The sequence below is a fragment of the Scyliorhinus torazame genome, chromosome 10 (genome assembly GCF_047496885.1).
Source record: "Scyliorhinus torazame isolate Kashiwa2021f chromosome 10, sScyTor2.1, whole genome shotgun sequence".
Taxonomy (NCBI): domain Eukaryota; kingdom Metazoa; phylum Chordata; class Chondrichthyes; order Carcharhiniformes; family Scyliorhinidae; genus Scyliorhinus; species Scyliorhinus torazame.
Window position 1 is genome coordinate 144,316,906 of NC_092716.1, and position 24,238 is coordinate 144,341,143.

At 51.7% G+C, this 24,238-nt stretch overlaps 1 protein-coding gene across 3 annotated transcripts in view; it reads right to left on the reverse strand.

Annotated features, from left to right (window-relative positions):
• Nucleotides 1-2,214: 2,214 nt before the first annotated feature.
• The window catches only part of LOC140430959 (embryonic protein UVS.2-like), a 258,091-nt gene continuing 236,067 nt past the window's right edge, over nt 2,215-24,238 (reverse strand). For all 3 annotated transcript variants that reach the window (XM_072518802.1, XM_072518800.1, XM_072518801.1), the window contains one exon: nt 2,215-2,967. In XM_072518802.1, coding sequence (XP_072374903.1) covers nt 2,885-2,967 — 83 coding nt within the window. In that variant the 3' untranslated portion in view covers nt 2,215-2,884. The remainder of the gene's footprint in view (nt 2,968-24,238) is intronic.

Consider the following 24,238-nt stretch of genomic DNA (forward strand, 5'->3'; position numbering starts at 1 on the left):
GGGGAAACACCCTGATGTAGTTGTAAGTCTCGAAGGGCCAGGCATGTTGAATATCACTGAGGGCACTGGGGTAGGGGTGAGGTAGGGGGTGTGAAGGAGTGACATTGGGGGCGAGGGGGTTGGGGGGACACTATTGGGAATGGGGTATTGTGCAGCACATTAAACAACTTTTTGCACAACCATTATGATGCCTCTGTCGCATTCTTCCACAATACGGGCTGACCCCAAGACCCTTTGCCTGTCTCTCCAGGCAACCCTCCTCTCCCCCTCCCCGTGGCACCCACCCACCCTCCAGCTGTGGTCGTGTCCCGGGAGCTGTGTCCCATCCCTTGGGTGTTCGGATGTTGGCTGCTGCGTGTGGTGTTGACTCCCACAGTGTCCACGGATCAAGGTTTGATTGGAATGTTAGGCAATGACTCCCACATGCTACATGGCCCGCCTACCCACAGGTACCCACTTGGTATGTGTCAAGTGCTCACTTAACGACGATTGCTAATTCCCTATTATCGATAGCGTTCAGCTGCGCAGCCAGAGGCCTCAGCAGTCGGTGGGGGTTATGGGTGATCGGTAGGACAGATGGGCAGGGACAGGAGTTGCACCTGGCATGGAGTTGGGATTCAAGGGTTGGCACGGTGGTATCGCGAGGGATTGCGCCCCCAGTTGCCTCCCCCCACCCCCCAGCGCCTCTCCCCCCACCCTCCCATGGCATCCCACCCCTGCGGAGGGTCCTCCACCGAGCACTGGGGTGGCATGGCCAGTGCCCCGGTCTCTTTGTCTGTGGGCAAAGATTGCTACTCCCCTCCTCGGGTCCCCACAGAAGCCCTCCCATCAGGTTCATGTTTTTAAAAAGGACTTCCAATCGGCACTAGCGTGAGAACTTGCTGGGGATGCCGGTAAATGACAGGAGGCCGTTGGATGACAGGTGGCTCTCGTTAATCGTATAGAATTGGGGCTTAAGTGTTTTTCATAGTATTCATAGAATTAACAGTGCAGAAGGAGGCCATTCGGCCCATCGAGTCTGCACCGGCTCTTGGAAAGAGCACCCTATCCAATGTCAACACCTCCACCCTATCCCCATAACCCAGCAACACCACCCAACACTAAGGGCAATTTTGGACACTAAGGGCAATTTATTATGGCCAATCCACCTAACCTGCACATCTTTGGACTGTGGGAGGAAACCGGAGCACCCGGAGGAAACCCACGCACACACGGGGAGGATGTGCAGACTCCGCACAGATAGTGACCCAAGCCGGGATCGAACCTGGGACCCTGGAGCTGTGAAGCAATTATGCTACCCACAATGCTACCGTGCTGTTGATAATTGGTTTCTCACCACGCTACGGTGATATTCCGAATTTGCCTACGGGAGCAGACCGGTTGCATCGCAAACTGTTTGGCATCTGGCGCGGTTCCCGTTTCGGGCCTCCCGCTATTCACCGGCCTCGTTATGCTTGAGCGCAAGTGTGATGAGGCTGGAAGATCGCGCCCTTTAGAAAATTTTGGTTGAATTCCACCCATTAGCTGATGACAAAGTAAAATTGGAACTTCCCCTGTGGGCTGGGGTGGGCACCATAATGATCAGTGGTGACAGAAGCTTGTTGGCAGCAGATACCAACACCAAAAATAACCCATAACACTTGATTAAGTACTTCAATTGTGACATTTATGCCAAAACCTGCTTCTCACAGATGAATCTCTTCAGCTTTCAGCAGAAGTTCACCATATGAAGCTACCCATCCCCAATGAATTTGCTCCATGTCCCATAATCTTACATTGATGGAAGGATGCTAACAAACACACATTCATATTGCTTTTTTTCTATTCTTCCTGCTAAAATGTATCATTTCAGACTTCTATGTTCTATATTATCTGCCATGTATTTGCCCATTTAAGTACCCAACATTGCTGTACTCTCAGCACATTTGTACAACGTACTATAAGTGCAATGAAAATGTAACCAGGAAATATTGCATTGTCAGAAGAGGCCGGTTTCCTTAACAAAGGAATGAGCAGACCGGGATAAGATTAGTGCTGCCAGTGACCCAGAAAATAGTTATCCCTCTGAATGAAGATGCAGAAAAACGTATAAACTGTGTTTCGGTGATTAACGTCTGACAAATGTTTCAAGTAACAAAATATGAGGCAAGAAAGGTTAACATTCACAGCAATTTTATTAACATAGAAGTTTAATAATAATCTATTAAGATGTTTATTTATATAAATAAGAACAGCATACCTGACTGTCGTGAACAAAGCAGTCATTTTGCAATCACATTTATTCTTCAAAACAACAAAAGTTACTAAATAAATTTATAAATCAAGAGAACAAACAGTTAAAGGAAAATACAATGGAACAAAGTATGTGATTGTCTTATTTGGCTTTTATATGCACTACAGGGAGCCCATTACAGTTTAAACAAAGTGCTGACACAGAAAATATTTTCCTTCTTTAAGATTGATTCCTACAATATATGAAAACTATAACATTCTAGATAAGGGACAAATAATCAGATCTGGAAGCACACCTCAGTATGAAATGTATTTTTCAAACTTGGATTTGTGTAAGATGTGTACCTATTTGATAGACATTTCTGCCATTTTTCTGAAAAACATTGTTGTCCTTATTTAATTACAGTATTCTTCAACTCTGTAAAGTTCTTCTATGCTTTCACTTAAATATAATACTTGCTTTAAAATATGGGCACTAAAATATGAAATGCTAATCCATTCATTTATTAATGTTTGCATAAAGGTAGGAAACCAATTTAAAACATTTAACACAACTACCATACAACCATCTGATTAAATCATTTTTCACCTAAGAGCAGAGATGAATGTGAAAAAATAACAACTAAAATAGCTCCTGAATGTTCTGCAACAGTTACATCGTCCATGGAGAAATTAGCAACATGGACAATACCAACGTAAGTGCATTGTATTGACTCCACTGAATAGAACCTTCACCTGAAAAACAGAAAACAAGATTTGGGGATTGTTGAGAAAGCTCTACTATGTGAACTGTTCAAACTAAGTAAGACTTTTCTCAAATTATTTTTAAATATCAAGTTTTCTTGTCTCACATTTCCTGTGAATGTGACACAGGCTGAATATAGGGGCTGGTTTAGCTCACTGGGCTAAATCGCTGGCTTTTAAAGCAGACCAAGGCAAGGCCAGCAGCATGGTTCAATTCCCGTACCAGGCGCTGGAATGTGGCGACTAGGGGCTTTTCACAGTAACTTCATTGAAGTCTACTCGTGACAATAAGCAATTTTCATTTTTCATTTCATATTAACACAAATATTGAGGTGGCGGGGTGGGTGGGTGGCCGGTGGGGGGTTGTTCTGAGATTTGGAAACAGAAGAACTTTTTTTGTAGATCCTGCTGAGGATTTGTTTCATCTCTAATTCCGAGCTGCAATCAGATTTAGAGAGGCTCGGTGTGTGTCAGGTGGATCTTCAGCAACAGACTGCAAGCGGAGCGTGGAGTGAAGATAGAGAGTGATCTGAAGAGCAGGAATTGGGGGTGAGAAGATTGGAAGCCAAGAGAAGTTTGGCATCTGAGGCAAATAGAGGTAGAGGCCAGAAGAAAGATTGAAGACTGATAGTGGAGGAAGGTATGGGATCCAAATAGGGGATGTTGAAGGCCAGGGGCAAGATCAGAGGCTGGATCAGTGGGAGAGATATTGGAGCCCAGAGTGAAGATTAGAAACCAGGAAGTGGATCATGGGAGTTGGGGGTGGGAAGAAGTGGGAAAGCCATTAGAGGTCTTGCGGAGGGTATCAGATGTGTCAAGAGGCAAATTAGATGCCTTGGGAGGAAATAGTAAGGGTCTGACAGAGGAGATCGGAAGGGATTGGTGAATGATCACGGGAGTTGTTCAACCAGGAAAAATGGATTCATCAGTGCATTAAATTGCTAGATTTCACCATGCCATAGATAGCTCTGCAGGCCATGGTTTAATTTAAAATAGTGGTGAAAAATGAGACTCAAAGTCTCATTGTAATATTTACATTTCTAACCCACCTCTATAGAGCAGATTGGTCTTACTGTCCTGCCTCCATTAAAGACAGAAATGAGTAATTAACAGGCAGCTTGAGGGTGGGATTTGTTCTGATAGTGGAGGTAAGCGTAACTATTTGACACATGTTTATGCATATGTACGAGTCACGATCCAAAGTGATGCAATTACCTATTTGGTGTCGCCATGATGCCCCAGCTAGAGCCGCATGTAAGAAACTCCTAAATAAAGTGTCGACCAAGTGGTCACGTGGTGACGCGGCTACCTAAGGGGTCACGTGACGGGAGCGCGGGAGTTCTCCCTCAAGCGTGGGAAGAGTAGAATGTAGAGCTGCTCAGACTAGTGAGATTAAGTCCTTGGTCGCCAGTTATTGGAATCCACTACTTCTACATGGTATCAAGAGTTGGCAGTTGAAACAAGAACTTCGCCAAATCGACCCATTACAGACAGCTGGGTAAAGTTTGAAAAGGAGCGGCATTTCTACTACAATACCATATTATCTGACAAATCAAAAAAGGTACAAACTTTCAGTTTACTAAACCTAATGGGCTCTGAGGCCGACGAGAAGTTTGAATCATTTGTTCTGCAAATGGAGGAGGAGAAAGAAGACGGCATGGTAGCACAGTGGTTAGCACTGTTGCTTCACAGTGACAGGGACCTGAGTTCGATTCCCAGCTTGGGCCACGGTCTGTGCGGAGTCTGCACGTTCTCCCCGTAGCTACGTGGGTTTCCTCCCGGTGCTCCGGTTTCCTCCCACAAGCCCCGAAAGACCTGCTTGTTAAGTGAGTTGCATATTCTGAATTCTCCCTCAGTGTATCTGAACAGGCGCCAAAGTGTGGTGACCAGGGTATTTTCATAGTAACTTCATTGCAGTGTTAATGTAAGCATACTTATGACAATAATAAAGATTATTATTATTAAATAATTCTAAAAATGTTTAAAAACATTTGCCTTCCAATTACTCGACAGGCACGTGTTTAACTCTGCAAACCTAAATATATATATTTTTTAAAACTCTGCAAACCAAAGATCAGATGAATTAATACACCCCGATATGGCAACCTTGAAAATCTTAGCAAAAGAAATGTGCATTTGGTGCCTTTTTGATGATTTAGTAAGGGATTGAATAGTCTGGGTGTTCAGAGTGATTTTGTCAGCAAGCAGTTGCTGGAAGAGAAAGATTTAACACGCCAGTCATTAGCATCGACATGCTAAATGTGCAGTTTGAAAAAAGCAGCAAGGAGTTTAGGAAGGAACAGAAGTTTTTGCTGTAAAGGGCAAGCTCTGCCCCAACTGCAGTGGCTATCACCCTCAGAACATCATGGGCGGGATTCTCCGCCCCCACGCCAGGTCGGAGAATCGCCGGGAGGGGCGTGAATCACGCGACGCCGCTCCGATGCCGGTCCTCCGATTCTCCGTGCAATGGGCCGAGTGCCCGCCGAGTTAGGCCGAGTCCCGCTGGCATCGTTCTCGTGTGGTCCTACCCAGCGGGACCTCGGCGTTCGTGCTGCGGGGGGGGGGTCCTGGTGGGGGGATCCAACTCTGGGGGGGGCCTCCACGGTGGCCTGGCCTGCGATCGGGTCCTGTGGGGGCCTATGTTCCTCCGCGCAGGCCCCTGTAGCTCTCCGCCATGTTGCGTCGGGGCCGGCGCGGAGAAGGCAACCCACACACATGCGCGAACTCGCGCCGGCCATGGCGCGCATGTGCGAACTCGCGCCGGCCGTGCTGACGCCGTATCGGCAGCCGGAGCGGCGTGAGGCGCCCCAGTGCCGTGCTGGCCCCCTGTGCGGCGCAGGATCGCTGATCCGAGGGGTCAGATGACACCGTCGTAAAACACTCCGGTGTTTACGACGGCGTCAACATTTAGCCCCAGGATCGGAGAATCCCGCTCCATGTTTGCCATATGGTAAACAGTGCAATAAATTAGGACAATACTGCAGATTGAAATCACAGCAGCCTTCCCTTGCCATTGGCCACACTGCAGCCAATCAATCCTCCACGTTTAGGAGCGTAAGCAAGGTAAACAAACTGGAGCTTAGCCAGAGCAAACTTACCACTAGCCTCCAACAACATTCAATTATGAGAGTTAACACAATCACAGAAAAAGGTGAAATCATCACCACCCTGAATGTAACTTGCAGCAACGTAAGGTAAAGATTGATACTGGAGCAAAGTATTGCTCAGCCAAATGCAACGGTAACTAGACACATATGCAGCACAGAACCCCAATATCCATGTGGACCTCATGGCCTATAGCAGACAACCATCCACACTGAAGGTGTGGCCAATCTCCACTGCACACAGGGCAGCTTCAAATTTAATGGGTGGGATTCTCCATTTCTGTGACTAAGGGTTGGATTCGCTGATTCTGCGGCTAAGTGCCGACGTCAGTGTGGGAACTGTGGCGTTTTACGATGCCAAAATCAGCGCCGAGCCCTCACTGATCCCAGGGCTGGTGATGGGGTTAGCAGCGGCACCAGGTAAAACTCCTCGCTCCTGCGCCAAAAACGTCGGCGAATGGCCGGGTCAGTGGCCGTGCATGTGCATGTTGACGACCTGCAGCGGTCGCGCCGTACAACATGGCGCCTGCGGTGTGCGGACCCTACCTTCCAAATACGGATATTGTTGCCCCACAGGACAACCCCGGCCACCCCCCACCAGTCCCCCCAGCCCTCGCAGAACCCCCCGGCCAGCAGCATAGCTCTGGCTGACTGTGGCGGCGCTGGACACAGTCTGCGGCTGCCACGCCGGGGTCCCGATCACTCAGACCACACGTCAACCACGCAAACTCAGTCCATCGGGGGTGCAGCATCTGGGGAGGGCCTTCCGATGACGTGCCAGCGCCATTCTAACGGCGTTCGGCACGCAACGCGATGATACCATTTCAGAGGGGGCGGAGACTAGAAAACCAGCGTCAAACCAGCATGCCCCCGATTTGGGCGTTGGAAGGGATTCTCCGCCCGATCACCAATTACGATATCAGCGTCGGACAACGGAGAATCCCGCCCTAAGTGGTGACGCCAATGGAGAATCCGTGAACTTTTACAACAGAAAAACCGTCGCCTCACCTGGAAGGATTCCGCTACCATTGAGGGGCGAGCACCGGTGCCGCATGGAACACAATCGATTCCAATGAAAAACTGTGCCGAGTCCATGATCGACACTTTGGAGGCTGACAGGTTTCAGCCGCACATACACATTACACTCCCTACACACACTTACCACAGCAAAAACGATATTACTGGTTGCACTGGAGCGTGTCCATACAGCTGATGGGTCGTCTGGGGCCAGAGGCTAGGGGCATACCTATACGACCCATGGCACCAGGTTCAAAGTGGGCTGTTAGCGGTGTGTGCCGCTGCATGGCTGCCTTGCCGGCTGCGGCAATGGTGCTCCTTGCCCGTCCACCCCGACCAATGTGATGTCATTGGTATGCTACCATTAATATTTCACATAATGACGTGGCTACTTAAATTGTTACGTGACAGGAGCGCGTGAGTTCTCCCTGGTATGACCAACGGTTTATGCTCCGGGAAGAGTACCAATAATAATGAAGCAGAAAGTAGTCAGTGAGCTGATCAGCTGCTGACACTGGGTGTCATAACCCCCATAGACGAGCCACAGAATGGTTTTCAGCAATGGTGGCTGCAGTAAAGAAGAATGGCGTAATCAGGATTTGCATCGACACAATCCACTTAAACAAGACACTGCTCAGACCTCATCACACTATGAAAACAGCGGAATAGATGACAGTAGACATGCCAATATTTCCTCCAGGTGCTCCGGTTTCCTCCAACAAGTCCCGAAAGACGTGCTTGTTAGGTGAATTGGACATTCTGAATTCTCCGTGTGTACCCGAACAGGCGCCGGAATGTGGAAACCAGGAGATTTTCACAGTAACTTCATTGCAGTGTTAATGTAAGCCTACTGTGACAATAAAGATTATTATTAAGGTTTTCAGCACCCTGGATGCGAAATGCGGGTTCTGGCAAATCTCGCAAAATGGAGAATCTTTCACGTTAAGGATGGGGAGGACTCCTCCGTAGCGAGACCTCCACTGGGGATTTCTGCCACCATATGGCAACAAGGTGCATCAAGGCCTGTGGGATTTCACTGTTTGGTCAAATGAATTGAGGAACAAATTAAAAGGACATACCTTAAGGGAAAACTGCCTTAAACAAAAAATGAATCACAAGTAAAAACCTAAAATATAAAATTAAGATGTGATTGAAGGGGTCAATAAGGCACCCCCGGTCCCTGTGATGCTCAATAGGTACAGAAGACCTTGAGATTGCCAGTGGCACATACACTGCCTCTCCAGGGACACGTGGCAATGAAGGTAGCCGCAGTGGAGGGGCAGACAGTCTGGTTGGATGGTCCCTCGGTCGCCCGCTGCCTGGACCTGCTGATGACAAGTTTGGCCAGGCCCAGGAGTAGGTTCAGGAGGAGGTCCTCCTCCTTCCCCGCTCTCTCCGCACCAGGTGCCTGTAGATCAGGAGCGTAGGGCTAAAGTGCAAACTAAACTGCAACAAAAGGTTTTTTGAGAAACTGAAAAGGGGGTACAGTCTAGAACAACTTATATAAACATGGTCCACAGACTCCACAAGGCCGCAAAAAGGGCAAGTATCTTTGGATTCTGTGAACCGATGCAATTTAATGTCTAATGGACTGCTGCATGCAACATCCTCCACCCCAGCTCTCTGATCTTAAGGGAGACGACTCCTCTGTGGCAGGACTTCCAGTGGGTACCTCCGCCGCTGGACGGCAACAAGACACATCAAGGTCTTTAGAACTTGGATTCCAACTATTTTGATTACCATAAATAACCACGTAGATTAAATCAAATGAACTGAGGGACACATTAAAGTGACAGTCCCTTAAAGGGAAACTGCCTTAAATAAAAAGCGAATCACAAATGAGATTTAAAACATGAAGCCAAAATGCGATCAACGGGGTCAATAAGGCACACAACCTCTGTTGTGCCCAATGGGAACGGAAGGTCTCAAGGGTGCCAATAGACACTGCATGATCTTTCTCCATGGACACCCGACCATGAATGTAGCAGCGATTGAGGGGCAGACAGTTGGTTGGGCAACCTCCTCGATCGCCCGCTGCTTGGACCCATTGATGGCAAGTATGGCCAGGCCCAGGAGCAGGTTCATGAGGAGGTCCTCCTCCTTCCCCGTCCCTCTCCGCACCAAGTGCCCATAGAGCAGGAGCATGGGGCTGAAGTACAAACAAAACTGCAACAAAAGGTTTCTAAAATAACTGAAAAGGGAGTGCAGTCTATAGCAACCTATTTAGACGTGGTCCAGTCACAAGGCTGCAAAAAAGGCAGACACTTTGGGAGTGTGTGAACTGATGCAACCTAAGGTCATATGACACTGCTGCGTGCAACACCCTCTACCCCAGGTCTCTGATGTTAAGGGGGAAGGCCTCCATTGTCGACCTCCACTGCCGGATGGCAATAAAGCTCATCAAGGCCTGTGGGGCTAGGATTCAAACTATTTGTTAAACATGAATAACCAATTAAACAAAATCAAATGAACTGAGGACAAATTAAACGGAAAGTCCCTTAAACAAAAATGAAAAATGAGACTTAAACGTTAAACTAAAATGTGAATAAGGGTTATAAATTGGTCAGCTATCAGTGGCACGGTCAAACATTGCAGTGCCAACTAAATTGGCGCAATTGTTTCATCAAGGAAGGGTCAGGCACCTATTTAGGCAACTGGCATCCCCTTGTGTCAGGTGAGGCACACCTAATGCATGTTAAGACTGAAATTAGCACGTCGACTTCATCCTGAGAGGCAACCCTCATTCCTCCAGCTCACAAGGGCTGCAGATTAAATGAGCCTTCCAATTTGAACAGCCAGCCACCCATACCGTAATCCCTGACAGCCTGGCCTCTATAACCAGGGGCCTTGAACTTCCAGACAGCTCATGCCCTCTAGTTTCATTGTGCTGCCTGAGTGTGGGAGTTAATTCTCACTGCACTCATCCTCCTCTGTGTGAGGGTGTTCAGCCGTCATGAGGCTGAAATCCACCCCTTGCCAGAGTACCTGACTCTGCCCATGCAGCCTTGCATTTCACAGGATTCCACTCAGGTACCTCAGTCACATCCTGTGTTGACCCTGTGGATTCACCTTTTCCCACCCACTTTCCAGCTGCCACTCTGGAAAGGCAATCGCTCAGCAGTGGTATTGCCACAAACCCAGCAAGGAGGACATGAGAAGCACTACCTGCAAACCTGCAACCAGATCCATTTAAACCTAGAGACACACAGCGATGAAGAGGTGCTAAGGCCTGCAAGCAACCCCCGCAACCCCTAGTTGCACTTAATTGGGTCCCCGGTGCCCCATTTGCACCCTGGAGGTTGATGGCCACCTGAGTGCTCACCTCCCATATTCTCTTCAGAGGTGAGGTCGCCAGGTTCTCGCTTTTATGGATTTGTTATAAATTGCGCTGGCGCCCTATGAATATTCAGTGAGTGGAGAAGTCCAGGCGGAAGGGCTCATTAATAAGATGCTCGTGTATTTAAATGTGGTTCCCAATCTTCCATGGCGGGATTCTCCTTACGCCACTGGCAAGAGGCCTGGAAAATCAAAAAACCCAATCTCGCCAATGAGAATTGCATTTCCCGATTCTCACCTTATTTTGAGTCCATGGCACCATTCTCGCTGACAGCTAACGTGGGCCAAAGATCATCCCAAGAGAAGATGTAGACTGAGTGGTCATGTTATGACTCATGTGACTGGAGCATGGGAGATCTCCACAGACACAGGCGGAGTACAAGCTACTCAGGCTACGTCTTTGTTTGCCAGTTATTGGAACCCAGCACTTCTATATAATGCATCTGGTATATGTTCATGTTGCCTCAAAAACTGATTTTGTATGGATCCAAGCACAGATAATACAACATGGTAGCAGCAATGGTGAATCAAGCGCCCACCAAAAAGCAGAAAGCTTTCTGATCGTAGTTTTCCTGAAGTGAGGAACAAACAAAAGAGGCAAGCTGAACATACTCTGACTCTTTTCCCAGACCAGGCAGAGTAAGTGTAGCAGTAGCATTAACTAGTGAGATGAGTACATTGATCATGTCTTCAGGTACTTATTTTTACTTATACATAAGGCGGGATTAAGTGTTGACACCGGGACTGAATCGATGGACTTCTACGAGAACAAAATCCTGGAGCAAGTCATGAACCGTTAATGGGCTAGCAGCAACAGCACTGAGAGCCCTCAAATCGCAGCCCGAGACACGCCGGAGCACCAGTCTGGGGGTGACACTGACATCCCGTCACAGCTGTCTCCAAAGCCCTCCACCACCTGGAGACACCCACCTCGGTTGGGCATGTTAGCGAAGAGGATCCTGGGACACTATCTGGCGCACACTACTCATATGCTCCAGTACATCAGGTGGAGGTAGTAACGTCCGAGGGGCGGATGGTTGGAGGGTGGCCCAACCTCAGGGACTAGCTGCCGACCGAACGGGTTTCGGGCTTTTAGTAAGGCCGATCCCATCGATAGGAGAAATGCAGTCTCAGAACCAGGTGGAGGTATTCTCGATTTCTGAGATTAAGGGCTGGATTCTCCGATCCCAGACTCCGAAATCGCGTTTGGAGATCGGCCGGAGAATCCCCGTTTACACCGGAATCGGGAGTGGCACCATTTCTGTGATGTTCCGCCCCCTCAAAAGCTCCCCGTGTACGCCGCACGCCGTATGGACAGCCTCAGAATGTCACCTGAGGTCCTCCCCAATGCTCGGCCCCCGATGGGCGAGTACCCGACGGCGTCGCTTGTGTGTGCTCACACCGTTTGGGTGTGGACTGAGTCCAGCACTGCCACAGTCCGAGCCGGGGGGAGCCGTTCCTGGCAGGGGGGGCTTTGACGAGGCCTGGGGGACATGGTGGGGGGTGGTCCGGGGGTGGCGAAGCTGGTTACAGGTAGGCAGTTTTTGGCACGTCGGGTCCATGCGCGGCCGGCGCCATGTTGCACGGCGCCCCGGCCATTCTCCGGCCGTATCTGCAGGTAAAGCCGGAAGCTTTACACTGCGCAGCTGCTCGCCCCCCACCGGATGGAGGATCGGTGCGGGGTAGACCAGATGGATCCTGGGGTGGAGAATTCAGTCCTAAGTGTTGACGCCGGGGCAGGATTCATGGAATTCCATGACAGCAAAATTGGCGCCTTACCTGGACCGATTCAGCGACCGTTAAGGGGCTAGCATCGACACATGTGGAACACAATCGATTCCAATGAGAAACGGTGCGAGATTCATGACTGACACTAAGGATGCTGACAAGCTGCAGCTGCATATACACACTTCACTCCCACATACACCATCCCAGCCAACAAGGTGGCAGCAAGGAGAGCGGTCCTGAGATTCACGGACACCCTCCCCCCAACACAACCCTCAGCCACACACCACCCTCATCCACCCCACCCCACTACTACCCTCCCCCCCCACATAACCGTCAATCCCACCCCACCGTCAATCCCACCCCACCGTCAATTCCACCCCACCCTCTCACTACACCCACACCACCCCCTCACCCAGCTCCAAAGACTCCCACCACCCCACTCCCCAGCGGTCTAATCCTAATGCATCTTGTATTTGTATTGCAGGACCTGCTGGTGATGGGGCGGGCCCTTCTGTCGTGTCTCCCACCCCTCCTCCCACCCGGGTGCCGAGTAGCGACGAGGATGATACCGACACAGAGGGGAGCCATATACCCGAGACCCAGGACAGCCCGGAGCCCGAGTCCGATGATGACACTGACTTCCCGTCACAGCTGTCTCCAACACCCTCCACCATCCCAGAGACACTCACCTCAGTTGGGTACTTTAGAGAAGAGGTTCCTGGGACACTATCTGGTGCTCACCATACAAATTCTCCGGTATATCAGGTTGAGGAGGAGCAGCCGAAAGATCGGATGGTCGGAGGGTAGGCGGACTAGCTGCCAACCAGGTTGAACGGATGGTCCCCGTAAGGATGTGTGCTCAATCCTCTACTGTACTCCCTATACACACATGACTGTGTCGTTAGATTTAACTCCAACTCAATCTATAAGTTTGCGGTTGATACGACTGTGGTGGGCCGTATCTCAAACAATGACGAATCAGACTACAGGAGGGAGATAAATCACTTGGTTGCATGGTGTACCGAAAACAACCTTTCTCTAAATGTTGGAAAGACCAACGAACTGATCATCGACTTCAGGAAGCGTAGCACGGCACACACTCCCGTCTGCATCAATGGCTCCGAAGTGGAGATGGTCGATAGCTTTAAGTTCCTGGGGGGTCACCATCACCAACAGGCGTCCTGGTCCACTCATGTTGATGCAACAGTCAAGAAAGCCCAACAACGTCTCTACTTCCTATGGAAGCTAAAGGAATTTGGCATGTCTGCATCGACTCTCACAAACGTCTACAGATGTGCAATAGAGAGCATCCCATCCAGCTGCATTCAGCTTGGTATGGCAAATGCTTTGTCCAAGATCGCAAGAAACTGCAGAGTGTGGTGAACTCAGCCCAATGCATCACACAAGCTTGCCACCCCCACATTGATCCTGTATACACCTCCCGCTGCCTCAGGAAGGCAGACAGCATTACCAGAGACCCCTCCCACCCAAGCATTGCCTTCTTCCAGACCCTTCCATCAAGCAGAAGGTACAGAAGTCTGAAGACCCGCACATCCAGATACAGGAACAGCTTCTTCCCCACAGCTACAAGACTCCGCAACGACTTCCCCTTGGATTGATCTGTTCCCTGTAAGAACACTGGGCAGGATTCTCCGAACCCGCGCCGGGTCGGAGAATCGCCGGGGACCGGCCACGCCGCTCCAACGCCAGGATCTTTCAACGGTGACCGGTTGGATACCGTTGAAAGAGGCCCCCGTGGCGATTCTCCGCGGGCGACCAGCTGAACTCTCGCCGAGTCCCGCCGGCGTGGTTCCAACCTGGTACCACCCGGCGGGAGCTCGGACCCGCGGCCGTGGTGGACATCCTGGTGGGAGGAGCGGGGGCATCTGACTCCGGGGGGTCTTCCATGGGGTGCAGGCCCACGATCGGGGCATCCGATCGGCGGGTGCCCGCGATCTGGAGGGGGCCTACCTCCTTCTGCGTGGGCTGTAGGTCTCCGCCATGTTGCTCGGCGCTGGTGCGGAGTGGCAACCACACACATGCGCCGGTGCGGAGGCGGCAACCACGCGCATGCGCCGGTGCGAAGATGGCCGTTGCACGCATGGGCGGACCCGCGCCTGCCATGCAGGGTCGGCTTTCGCCGCCAGAGCAGCGCGCAGCACTCCGGCACCGTGCTAGCCCCCTGAAGACCGTTGAATTGCTGGGCCAGGAGGCCCGTTGATGCCAGTGTACACCACTCCACTATTCACGACGCCCTATGCTGATCTTGCTCATGTATTTCCTTTGTTTGGTCCCTTGATCCACACTGTAACCAATCACTGTTTGTCGATGTACCATTTGTCAATGTTCTCTGTTGATTATTCTCTTTGTCTACTAGGTACGTACTGTGTACGTTCCCTTGGCCACAGAAAAATACTTTTCACTGTACTTCACTGGGCAGCATGGTAGTACAAGTGATTAGCACTGTGGCTTCACAGCGCCAGGGTCCCAGGTTCGATTCCCTGCTGGGTCACTGTCTGTGCGGAGTCTGCACATTCTCCCCGTGTCTGCATGGGTTTCCTCCGGGTGCTTCGGTTTCCTCCCACAGTCCAAAGACGTGCAGGTCAGGTGGATTGGCCATGATAAATTGCTCTTAGTAACCAATAAAGGTTAGGAGGGATTATTGGGTTACGGGGATGGGGCTTAAGTGGGTCGGTGTAGACTCGAGGGGCCGAGTGGCCTCCTCCTGCACTGTATGTTCTATGTTCGATGTTCTACTTCGGTACATGTGACAATAAATCAAATCAAATACATCATGCAGATGCAGTCGCAGAGCCAGGGACTGTATGAAGGGCTGCGCGCGAGCATCCAGCATCTGTCGGTACAGGTGGAGGTGTCCAACCGCATGCAAGAGCAGGAGGTGGTTACGGGCATGCGTGCCAACAAGGCTAACACTACACGGGTGGCATCCGAGGTGCAGGCCTTGGGGGAGAGGGTTTTGGCCATGGTTCACCATGTCCAAGGTCTGGGGCACTCTGTGCAGGTGGTGGTCGAGGCCCAGGGCAAGACTGCCCTCTCACTGCCAGAATCGTCTGGACTTTGCAGCGGCACTCCTGAGCGTGGCCCAGTCATAGCAGGCAATGGCTGAGAGCGTCGGCGACATTGCCCAGGTGCTGGCCGACGTGGCGCAGACAAAGTAGGAGGTGGCTCAGTCCCAGAGGGAGTTGGCGCAGTCACTAGCTGATGTGGCACAGACCCAAAAGGTGGTGGCACAGTCAAAGCATGATGTGACGCAGTCTCAGACGGAGGTGGTCCACTCCCTGTGCTTCATAGTCGCAAGAATGTAGATCCTGGTCAAAACGGCAGTGGGCCTCCAAGACTGGCAGTGCAAATTCAGTATCCCACTCCCGCTTTCTCTCCATACCCCTTGATCCCTTTCGCCGCAAAGGCCCCGTCCAGCTCCCCCTTGAATATATCCAACAAACTGGCCCCAACAGCTTTCTGTGGGAGAGAATCCCACAACTTCACAACTCCCTGAGAGAAGTTCTTCCTTATCTCAGTCCTGAATTGCTGACCACTTATTCTTAGGCTGTGAACCCTAGTTCTGGACGTCCCCAACATCGGGATTATTCTTCCTGCATTTAGCCTGTCCAGTCCCATCAGGATTTTATATGATTCCATGAGATCCTCTCTCATTCTTCTAAACTCTACTGAGTACAAGCCCAGTCGATCCAATCTTTTTTTATATGCCTGTCCTGCCATCCCAGGAATTAGTCTGGTGATCCTTCGCTGGACACCCTCAATAGCAAGAATGTCCTTCCTCAAACTAGGAAACCAAAACTGCTCATGGTGTGGTCTCACCAAGGCACTGTATAACTGCAGCAAGATATCCCTATTCCTATACTCAAATCCTCTTGCTATGAAGGTTAGCATGCCATTAGCTTTCCTCACCGCCTGCTGTACCTGCATGCCAACCTTCTGCGACTGTTCCACCATCACACCCAGATCTCCTTACACTTCCCCTTTTCCGAAACTGCCACCATTCAGATAGTAATCTGCCTTCCTGTTTTTGTCACAAAAGTGGATAACCTCACATTTACCCACATTATATTGCATTTAATGGGACCGTGTGATGGAATGGCCAGCTCACATGCAGGAATCATGCACATGCTGCAACTCCAATGTTAACATTTTATTTTAATATTACATGTCTCTAAATTTAGTGCCTGTGGTGAACGTTTTGCAGTAACCATTCACCATGTAGATAACTGTGTCACGCTGTTGCCCATGTGGGCTCCACCTATGGACCATTGTAAGGTATTACCTGTAATGTATTATGTTGGTGCTTTGTGGGCTCTGCCCCTGGCTCCACCCCTTGAGGGGAGGTATAAAGAGCAGTAGCCCTGTAGGTGGCCCTCACTAGCAGACCAGTCGCAGGCAGGCACTGTTCTAGCTGATTAAAGCCACAGTTTACTTCTACTCCTGGTTTCGTGTAAATTGGTCGTCGCATCAATTTAATCAACTACAACGCCACTATGGAATCGGCCTTCAAACCTGACCGACTGGAACTCGATCGGCAGGCCGCGGAGGCGAAAGGGATTTTTTTCACACTGGCTCCGCTGTTTCAAGGCCTACCTCGCCACCTCCTCCTTGCCTTCTGTCACCGACGAACAGAAGCTGAGTCTCCTCCACGCCCGGGTGAGCCATTGAATCTCTCTTCAACTCGAGGAAGCCTCCACTTACGCAGACACCCTCGCGATGCTACAGCGCCTCTACGTAAAGCCAGTGAACGAGATATATGCGCGGCATCTCCTCACTACTCGCCGCCAGCGCCCCAGGGAATCGCTGGAAGAGTACGTACGCAACCTCAAAGTCCTTGCACAAAGTTGCAATTACCAGGCCGTTACGGCCACTCAACATGTGGACCTCGCCGTCCGGGACACCTACGTGGCTGGAGTCAGGTCCAACTACCTGTGACAGCGCCTACTTGAAAAAGGTGCCCTAGACATGGAAGAGACGGTAAAATTAGCCTCCTCTCAAGAAGTAGCGTTCCGTCCGATCACGTGACCCCCTCGTGGACCCCCCGACCAAAGAGTACCCCAGGCCAGTGCCGCGCGCCTGCCCGCCCACCATGGGGGCCTATCCTGTTATTTTTGCGGCCAGCATCAACACCCCAGGCAGCGCTGCCCGGCCCAGAATGCGAACTGCAGCGACTGCGGAAGAAAAGGACATTTTGCTAAAGTTTGCATGGCCAGGTCCAAAAACTCTAAATCGCAGGCCTGACCCTGAGATTCACAGGCCCGCAGATCCCGCAGTGTTGCAGCGTGTCTGCCGGCTCCGCCCGCCCCTCCCCGGGCGCGTCATCGGCCTTGTGTTGCCAGTGGGGGCAGCCATCATCCACCCCACCCAATGTGGCGACCCACGGGGGTCGCCATCTTGGCCATCCTCGCCCACGTGGCCTGCCACGTGCGATTCATGGCGGCCGCCATCTTCCTCACCGCCTGACACGTGCGACTGACGGGGGCCGCCATCTGCAACGCTGCCCGACACGTGCGACCGACGGGGGCAGCCATCTTGGGACCAGCCCAGCACCTCCGACCACGCTGGCTACCCGCAACTCAGCGCGGTCACCCTTGACCAGTCGCGACCCAAACACTTCCAGAGCTCCATGATGACAGTCCGGGTAAATGGACACGAAACACCCTGCCTGTTCGACTCCGGGAGCACGGCGAGCTTCATTCATCCAGACATGGTAAGACGCTGCTCGCTCCCAATCTTCCTGGCACACCAAATCATCTCCCTTGCTTCTGGGTCGCACTCGATGCAGATCCGGGGGTGCACTACCGCAACCCTCGCAATACAGGACGCCAATTTTAAATTATATGTACTCCCCGACCTCTGCGCTCCTCTCTTGTTGGGACTGGACTTCCAGTGTAACCTCAGGAGCCTAACTCTGAAGTTCGGCGGGCCCCTACCCCCACTCACCGTATGTAGCCTCGCGACCCTAAAAGTCGACCCTCCCCCACTCTTCGCAAATCTCACCGCCGACTGTAAACCAGTCGCCACAGAAGCAGGTGGTACAGCATCCAGGATAGGACTTTTATCAGGTCCGAGGTCCAGTGACTCTTGCGGGAGGGAATCATCGAGGCCAGCAATAGCCCCTGGAGAGCTTAGGTGGTGGTCGTCAGGACCGGGGAAAAGAACCGGATGGTTGTAGATTACAGCCAAACCATAAACCGGTACACGCACCTCGATGTGTACTCTCTTCCCCGGATCGCAGACATGGTTAATCAGATCGCGCACTACCGGGTGTTCTCCATGGTGGATCTGAAGTCTGCGTACCACCAGCTCCCAATCCACCTGGGGGACCGCCACTACACGGCTTTTGAGACAGACGGCCGCCTCTTCCACTTCCTCCGGGTCCCCTTTGGCGTCATGAATGGGGTCTCGGTCTTCCAAAGAACGATGGACCGAATGGTGGACCAGTACAGGCTGCGGGCCACATTTCCGTACTTGGACAACGTCACCATCTGCGGCCATGATCAGCAGGACCACTATGCCAACCTCCAGAGATTTCTCCAAACCGCCTGAACCCTTAACCTCACTTACAACAAGGAGAAATGCGTTTTCCGCACAACCAGACTCGCCATCCTCGGCTACGTCGTGGAAAACGGGGTTCTAGAACCCGACCCCGACCGTATGCGCCCTCCTGCAACTTCCCTTTCCCCACTGCCCCAAGGCCCTGAAAAGGTGCCTCGGGTTCTTTTCTTATTACGCCCAGTGGGTCCCCAACTATGCGGACAAAGCCCGCAAATTAATCAAGGCCACCATACCACGTTCCACATTGGGTAGATCTGGAGGTAGGAGAGGAAAAGGAGCAGCACCCACTCTGGAGATTGGATATGGGGTTGTTGGCGGATGAGGGGGTATGTCTAAGGGTGAGGGGGTGTATCAAAAGGTACCTGGAGCTTAATGATAACGGAGAGGTCCAGGTGGGAGTGGTCTGGGAGGCGCTGAAGGCGGTGGTCAGAGGGGAACTGATATCCATAAGGGCCCATAAAGGGAAGCAAGAGAGCAAAGAAAGGGAGCGACTGTTGAGAGAACTTCTGAGGGTAGACAGGCAATATGCAGAGGCTCCGGAGGAGGGACTGTACAGGGAAAGACAAAGGCTACATATGGAATTTGACCTGCTGACCACGGGCAAGGCAGAAGCACAGTGGAGGAGGACACAGGGAGTACAGTATGAGTATGGAGAGAAGGCGAGCCGGTTACTGGCCCAACAACTAAGGAAGAGGGGATCGGCGAGGGAGATAGGTGGGGTGAGGGATTAGGAAGGTGAGATGGAACGGGGAGCGGAGAGGGTGAACGGGGTGTTTAAGGCATTCTACGAGAGGCTGTATAAGGCTCAGCCCCCGGAAGGGAAGGAGGGAATGATGCATTTCCTAGATTGGCTGGAATTCCCGAAGGTGGAGGAGCAGGAGAGGGCGGGACTGGGAGCACGGATTGAGGTGGAGGAGGTGGTAAAGGGGATTGGGAGCATGCAGGCGGGGAAGGCCCCGGGACCGGATGGGTTCCCGGTGGAATTTTATAGGAAATACATGGACCTACTGGCCCCGCTTTTGACGAGAACCTTTAATGAGGCCAGGGAAAGGGGGAAGTTGCCCCCGACTATGTCGGAGGCGACGATATCGTCATTCTTAAAGAAGGAAAAAGACCCGCTGCAGTGCGGGTCTTACAGGCCTATTTCCCTCCTGAACGTGGATGCTAAGCTCCTGGCCAAGGTGATGGCGACAAGGATAGAGGATTGTGTCCCGGGGGTGGTCCACGAGGATCAAACTGGGTTCGTTAAGGGGAGACAGCTGAACACGAATATACGGAGGCTGCTAGGGGTGATGATGATGCCCCCGCCGGAGGGGGAGGCGGAGATAGTGGTGGCGATGGACGCTGAGAAAGCATTTGACAGAGTGGAGTGGGACTACCTATGGGAAGTGTTGAAGAGATTTGGTTTTGGAGAGGGGTTTATTGGATGGGTACAGCTGCTATATAGGGCCCCGGTGGCAAGTGTGATCACGAACAGGCAGAGGTCCGACTACTTCCGTCTTTATAGAGGGACAAGACAGGGGTGTCCCCTGTCTCCGTTACTCTTTGCATTGGCAATTGAGCCGCTGGCCATAGAACTGAGGGGCTCTAGGAAGTGGAGGGGAGTACTCAGGGGAGGAGAAGAACACCGGGTATCATTGTATGCAGATGATCTATTGCTGTATGTTGCGGACCCAGTGGAGGGGATGCCTGAGATAATGTGGACTCTCAGGGAGTTTGGGGAATTTTCGGGGTACAAATTGAATATGGGGAAGAGTGAGTTGTTTGTGGTGCATCCAGGGGAGCAGAGCAGGGGAATAGATGATTTACCGCTGAGGAGGGTAACAAGAGATTTCCAGTACTTAGGGATCCAGATAGCCAGGAACTGGGGAACCCTACATAGGCTTAATTTAACACGATTGGTGGAACAGATGGAGAAGGATTTTAGGAGATGGGACATGGTGTCCCTGTCACTGGTGGGCAGGGTGCAGGCGGTCAAAATGGTAGTCCTCCCGAGATTTCTTTTTGTGTTCCAGTGCCTCCCGGTGATGGTTCCGAGGGCTTTTTTCAAAAAAATTGAGAAGAGTGTTATGAGCTTTGTGTGGGCTGGGAAGACCCCGAGAGTGAGGAGGGGGTTTTTGCAGCGTAGCAGGGATAGGGGGGGACTGGCACTGCCAAGCTTAAGTGATTATTATTGGGCCGCCAATATCTCAATGGTGTGTAAGTGGATGGGAGAAGGGGAGGGAGCGGCGTGGAAGAGACTGGAAATGGCGTCCTGTAAAGGAACCAGCCTACAAGCATTGGCGACGGTGCCGTTGCCGTTCTCCCCGAAGAAATACACAAGTCCAGTGGTGGAGGCAACGCTGAAAATTTGGGGGCGGTGGAGACGGCATAAGGGAATGACGGGTGCCTCGGTGCGGTCCCCGATAAGGAATAATCATAGGTTTGTCCCGGGGAGAATAGATGGGGGATTTAGAACATGGCAGAGAGCAAGGATTGTGCAACTGAGGGATCTGTTCCTAGACGGGACGTTTGCGAGTCTGGGAGCGCTGACGAAAAAATATGGGTTGCCCCAGGGGAATACATTTCGGTATATGCAATTGAGGGCTTTTGTGAGGCAACAGGTGAGGGAATTTCCGCAGCTCCCGACGCAGGAGATTCAGGATAGAGTGATTTCGGGAACATGGGTGGGGGATGGTAGGGTGTCAGATATATACAGGGAAATGAGAGACGAGGGGGAGATCATGGTGGATGAGCTGAAGGGAAAATGGGAAGAAGAGCTGGGGAAAGAGATCGAAGAGGGGCTGTGGGCAGATGCCCTACGCAGGGTAAACTCTTCGTCCTCGTGTGCCAGGCTTAGCCTGATACAATTCAAGGTCTTGCACAGGGCGCACATGACCGGAGCAAGGCTCAGTAAATTTTTCGGGGTAGAGGATAGGTGCGGGAGATGCGCGAGAAGCCCAACGAACCACACCCACATGTTTTGGTCATGCTCGGCACTGCATGGGTTCTGGGTGGGGGTGGCAAATGTGCTTTCGAAGGTGGTGGGTGTCCGGGTCGAACCAAGCTGGGGGTTGGCTATATTTGGGGTTGCAGAAGAGCCGGGAGTGCAGGAGGCGAGAGAGGCTGATGTTTTGGCCTTTGCGTCCCTAGTAGCCCGGCGAAGGATATTGTTAATGTGGAAGGAAGCTAAACCCCCGGGCGTGGAGGCCTGGATAAACGACATGGTAGGGTTTATAAAACTGGAACGGATAAAGTTCACACTAAGAGGTTCGGCTCAAGGGTTCACCAGGCGGTGGCAACCGTTCATTGACTATCTCGCAGAACGATAAAGGAACTGGGAAAGTAGCAGCAGCAACCCAGGGTGGGGGGAGGGGGAGGGGGGGTCCTCAGTGGTGTTTTTGTATGGATATTTTTACTTGGACATGTATATTGGCTTGTTTGACTTTATTATTTGGGAGAGTTAATATTTTGTTATGGCAGTTGCCATTTAGTTTATATATTATTTATTTATTTGTTAAAACCGGTCACTATTATTTATATTGTTTTATTGTTGTAAAAGGGAAAATTTTTTGTACTGTTTTGTTTGGCCGAAAAAAAATTTGAATAAAATATATATATTTTTTAAATAAAAAAATCAAGGCCACCATCTTCCCACTGGCGGCTGAGGCTCGCCAGGCCATCAGCTGCATCAAGGCAGATATCGCCAAAGCTGCATGCGCGCGGTGGACGAATCCGTCCCCTTCCAGGTGGAGAGCGCATCAGAGGTCGCCCTCACCGCTACCCTCAATCAGGCAGGCAGGCCAGTAGCATTTTTTTCATGAACCCTCACCACCTCCGAAATTCGACACTCCTCGGTCGAAAAGGAAGCCCAAGCCATCGTGGAAGCTGTGCGGCACTGGAGGCACTACCTCGCTGGTAGGAGGTTTACCCTCGTCACCGACCAACAGTCGGTAGCCTTCATGTTCGATAATACGCTGCGGGGCAAGATCAAGAATGATAAGGTCTTGAGGTGGAGGATCGAACTCTCCACCTATAACTACAATATAGCATATCGTCCTGGGAAGCTCATCGAGCCCCCAGATGCCCTGTCCCATGGCACATGCGCCAGCGCGCAAGATGACCGACTAAGGGCTATCCACGATGACCTCTGCCACCCGGGGGTCACCCGGCTTCTCCACTACATCAAGGCCCGCAACCTGCCCTACCCCACTGAGGTCAGAGCCATGACCAGGGACTGCCAAATCTTGTGGAGTGTAAGCCGCACTTCTATCGACCGGATAAAGCCCACCTGGTAAAGGCATCCCGGCCCTTTGAGCGCCTCAGTACCGATTTCAAAGGGCCCCTCCCCTCCACCAACCGCAACATATATTTCCTCAACATCATCGACGAGTTCTCCCGCTTCCCCTTTGCAAGCCCTTGCCCCGCACATGACCGCGGCCACTGTCATTAAAGCCCTACGTAGTGTCTTCACCCTGTTTGGTTTCCCCACGTACGTTCACAGTGACGGGGGCTCGTCGTTCATGAGCGACGATCTGCGTCAGTACCTGCTCAGTAAGGGCATCGCCTCGAGCAGGACTACCGGTTATAACCTCCGGGGAAATGGGCAGGTGGAGAGGGAGAACGCAACGGTCTGGAAGACCATCCTCCTGGCTCTACGGTCTAGGAATCTCCCAGTCCCCCACTGGCAGGAGGTCCTCCCCGACGCACTCCACTCTATTAGGTCCCTCCTTTGCACGGCCACAAACGAGACCCCCCATGACCGCCTATTTGTTTCCCCCAGGAAATCCACCTCCGGGTCCTCGCTTCCGCCCTGGCTGAAGACACAGGGGCCCGTCCTGCTCCGCAAACACGTCAGGAACCATGAGTCTGACCCCCTGGTCGAGAGGGTCCAGCTCCTACACACCAACCCCCAGTGAGCATACATTGAACACCCCGACGGCCGACAGGATACGGTCTCCCTCTGGGACCTGGCACCCGCAAGTTCCACTATCACCGCCACCCCAACTTACCCCGCCCAACCTACGCTGACCAGCGCCCCCGCCCCTACATGGCACCCGCACCCCCTCCCGCCCTCCATTCCCCCTTCACCGACCCACACGAATGAAGCTCCAGAAGACGCTCCCGGAGTCCACATCTGTGCCCGCACCGGCGATTTCACTACCCATGCCAGCACGGATTAGTTCGACACCAGGGCCAGCTGTGATACCAGAGCGTCGGTGACCACAGCGCACGATCCGTGCGCTGGACAGGCTGAAGTTATGAACCCTTCACCCCCGCTGGACTTCATTTTTTAACAGGGGGTGAATTGATGGTCGCATCAATGCCCCAGCAGTGTTTCCTCTTTGTTAACGGGCTAAGACTTCACACTCTATATTTTTATAATATGATATATATTTGCTCATGGCTAAATTCTAAAATAAATAAAAACTTGACAAAGGCCCTTTTTAAAATGGCTGATGCTATGTTTGTCTGTGACCCTCAAATAATAATGTCTAATATGGCAGTTTTGTATCAAT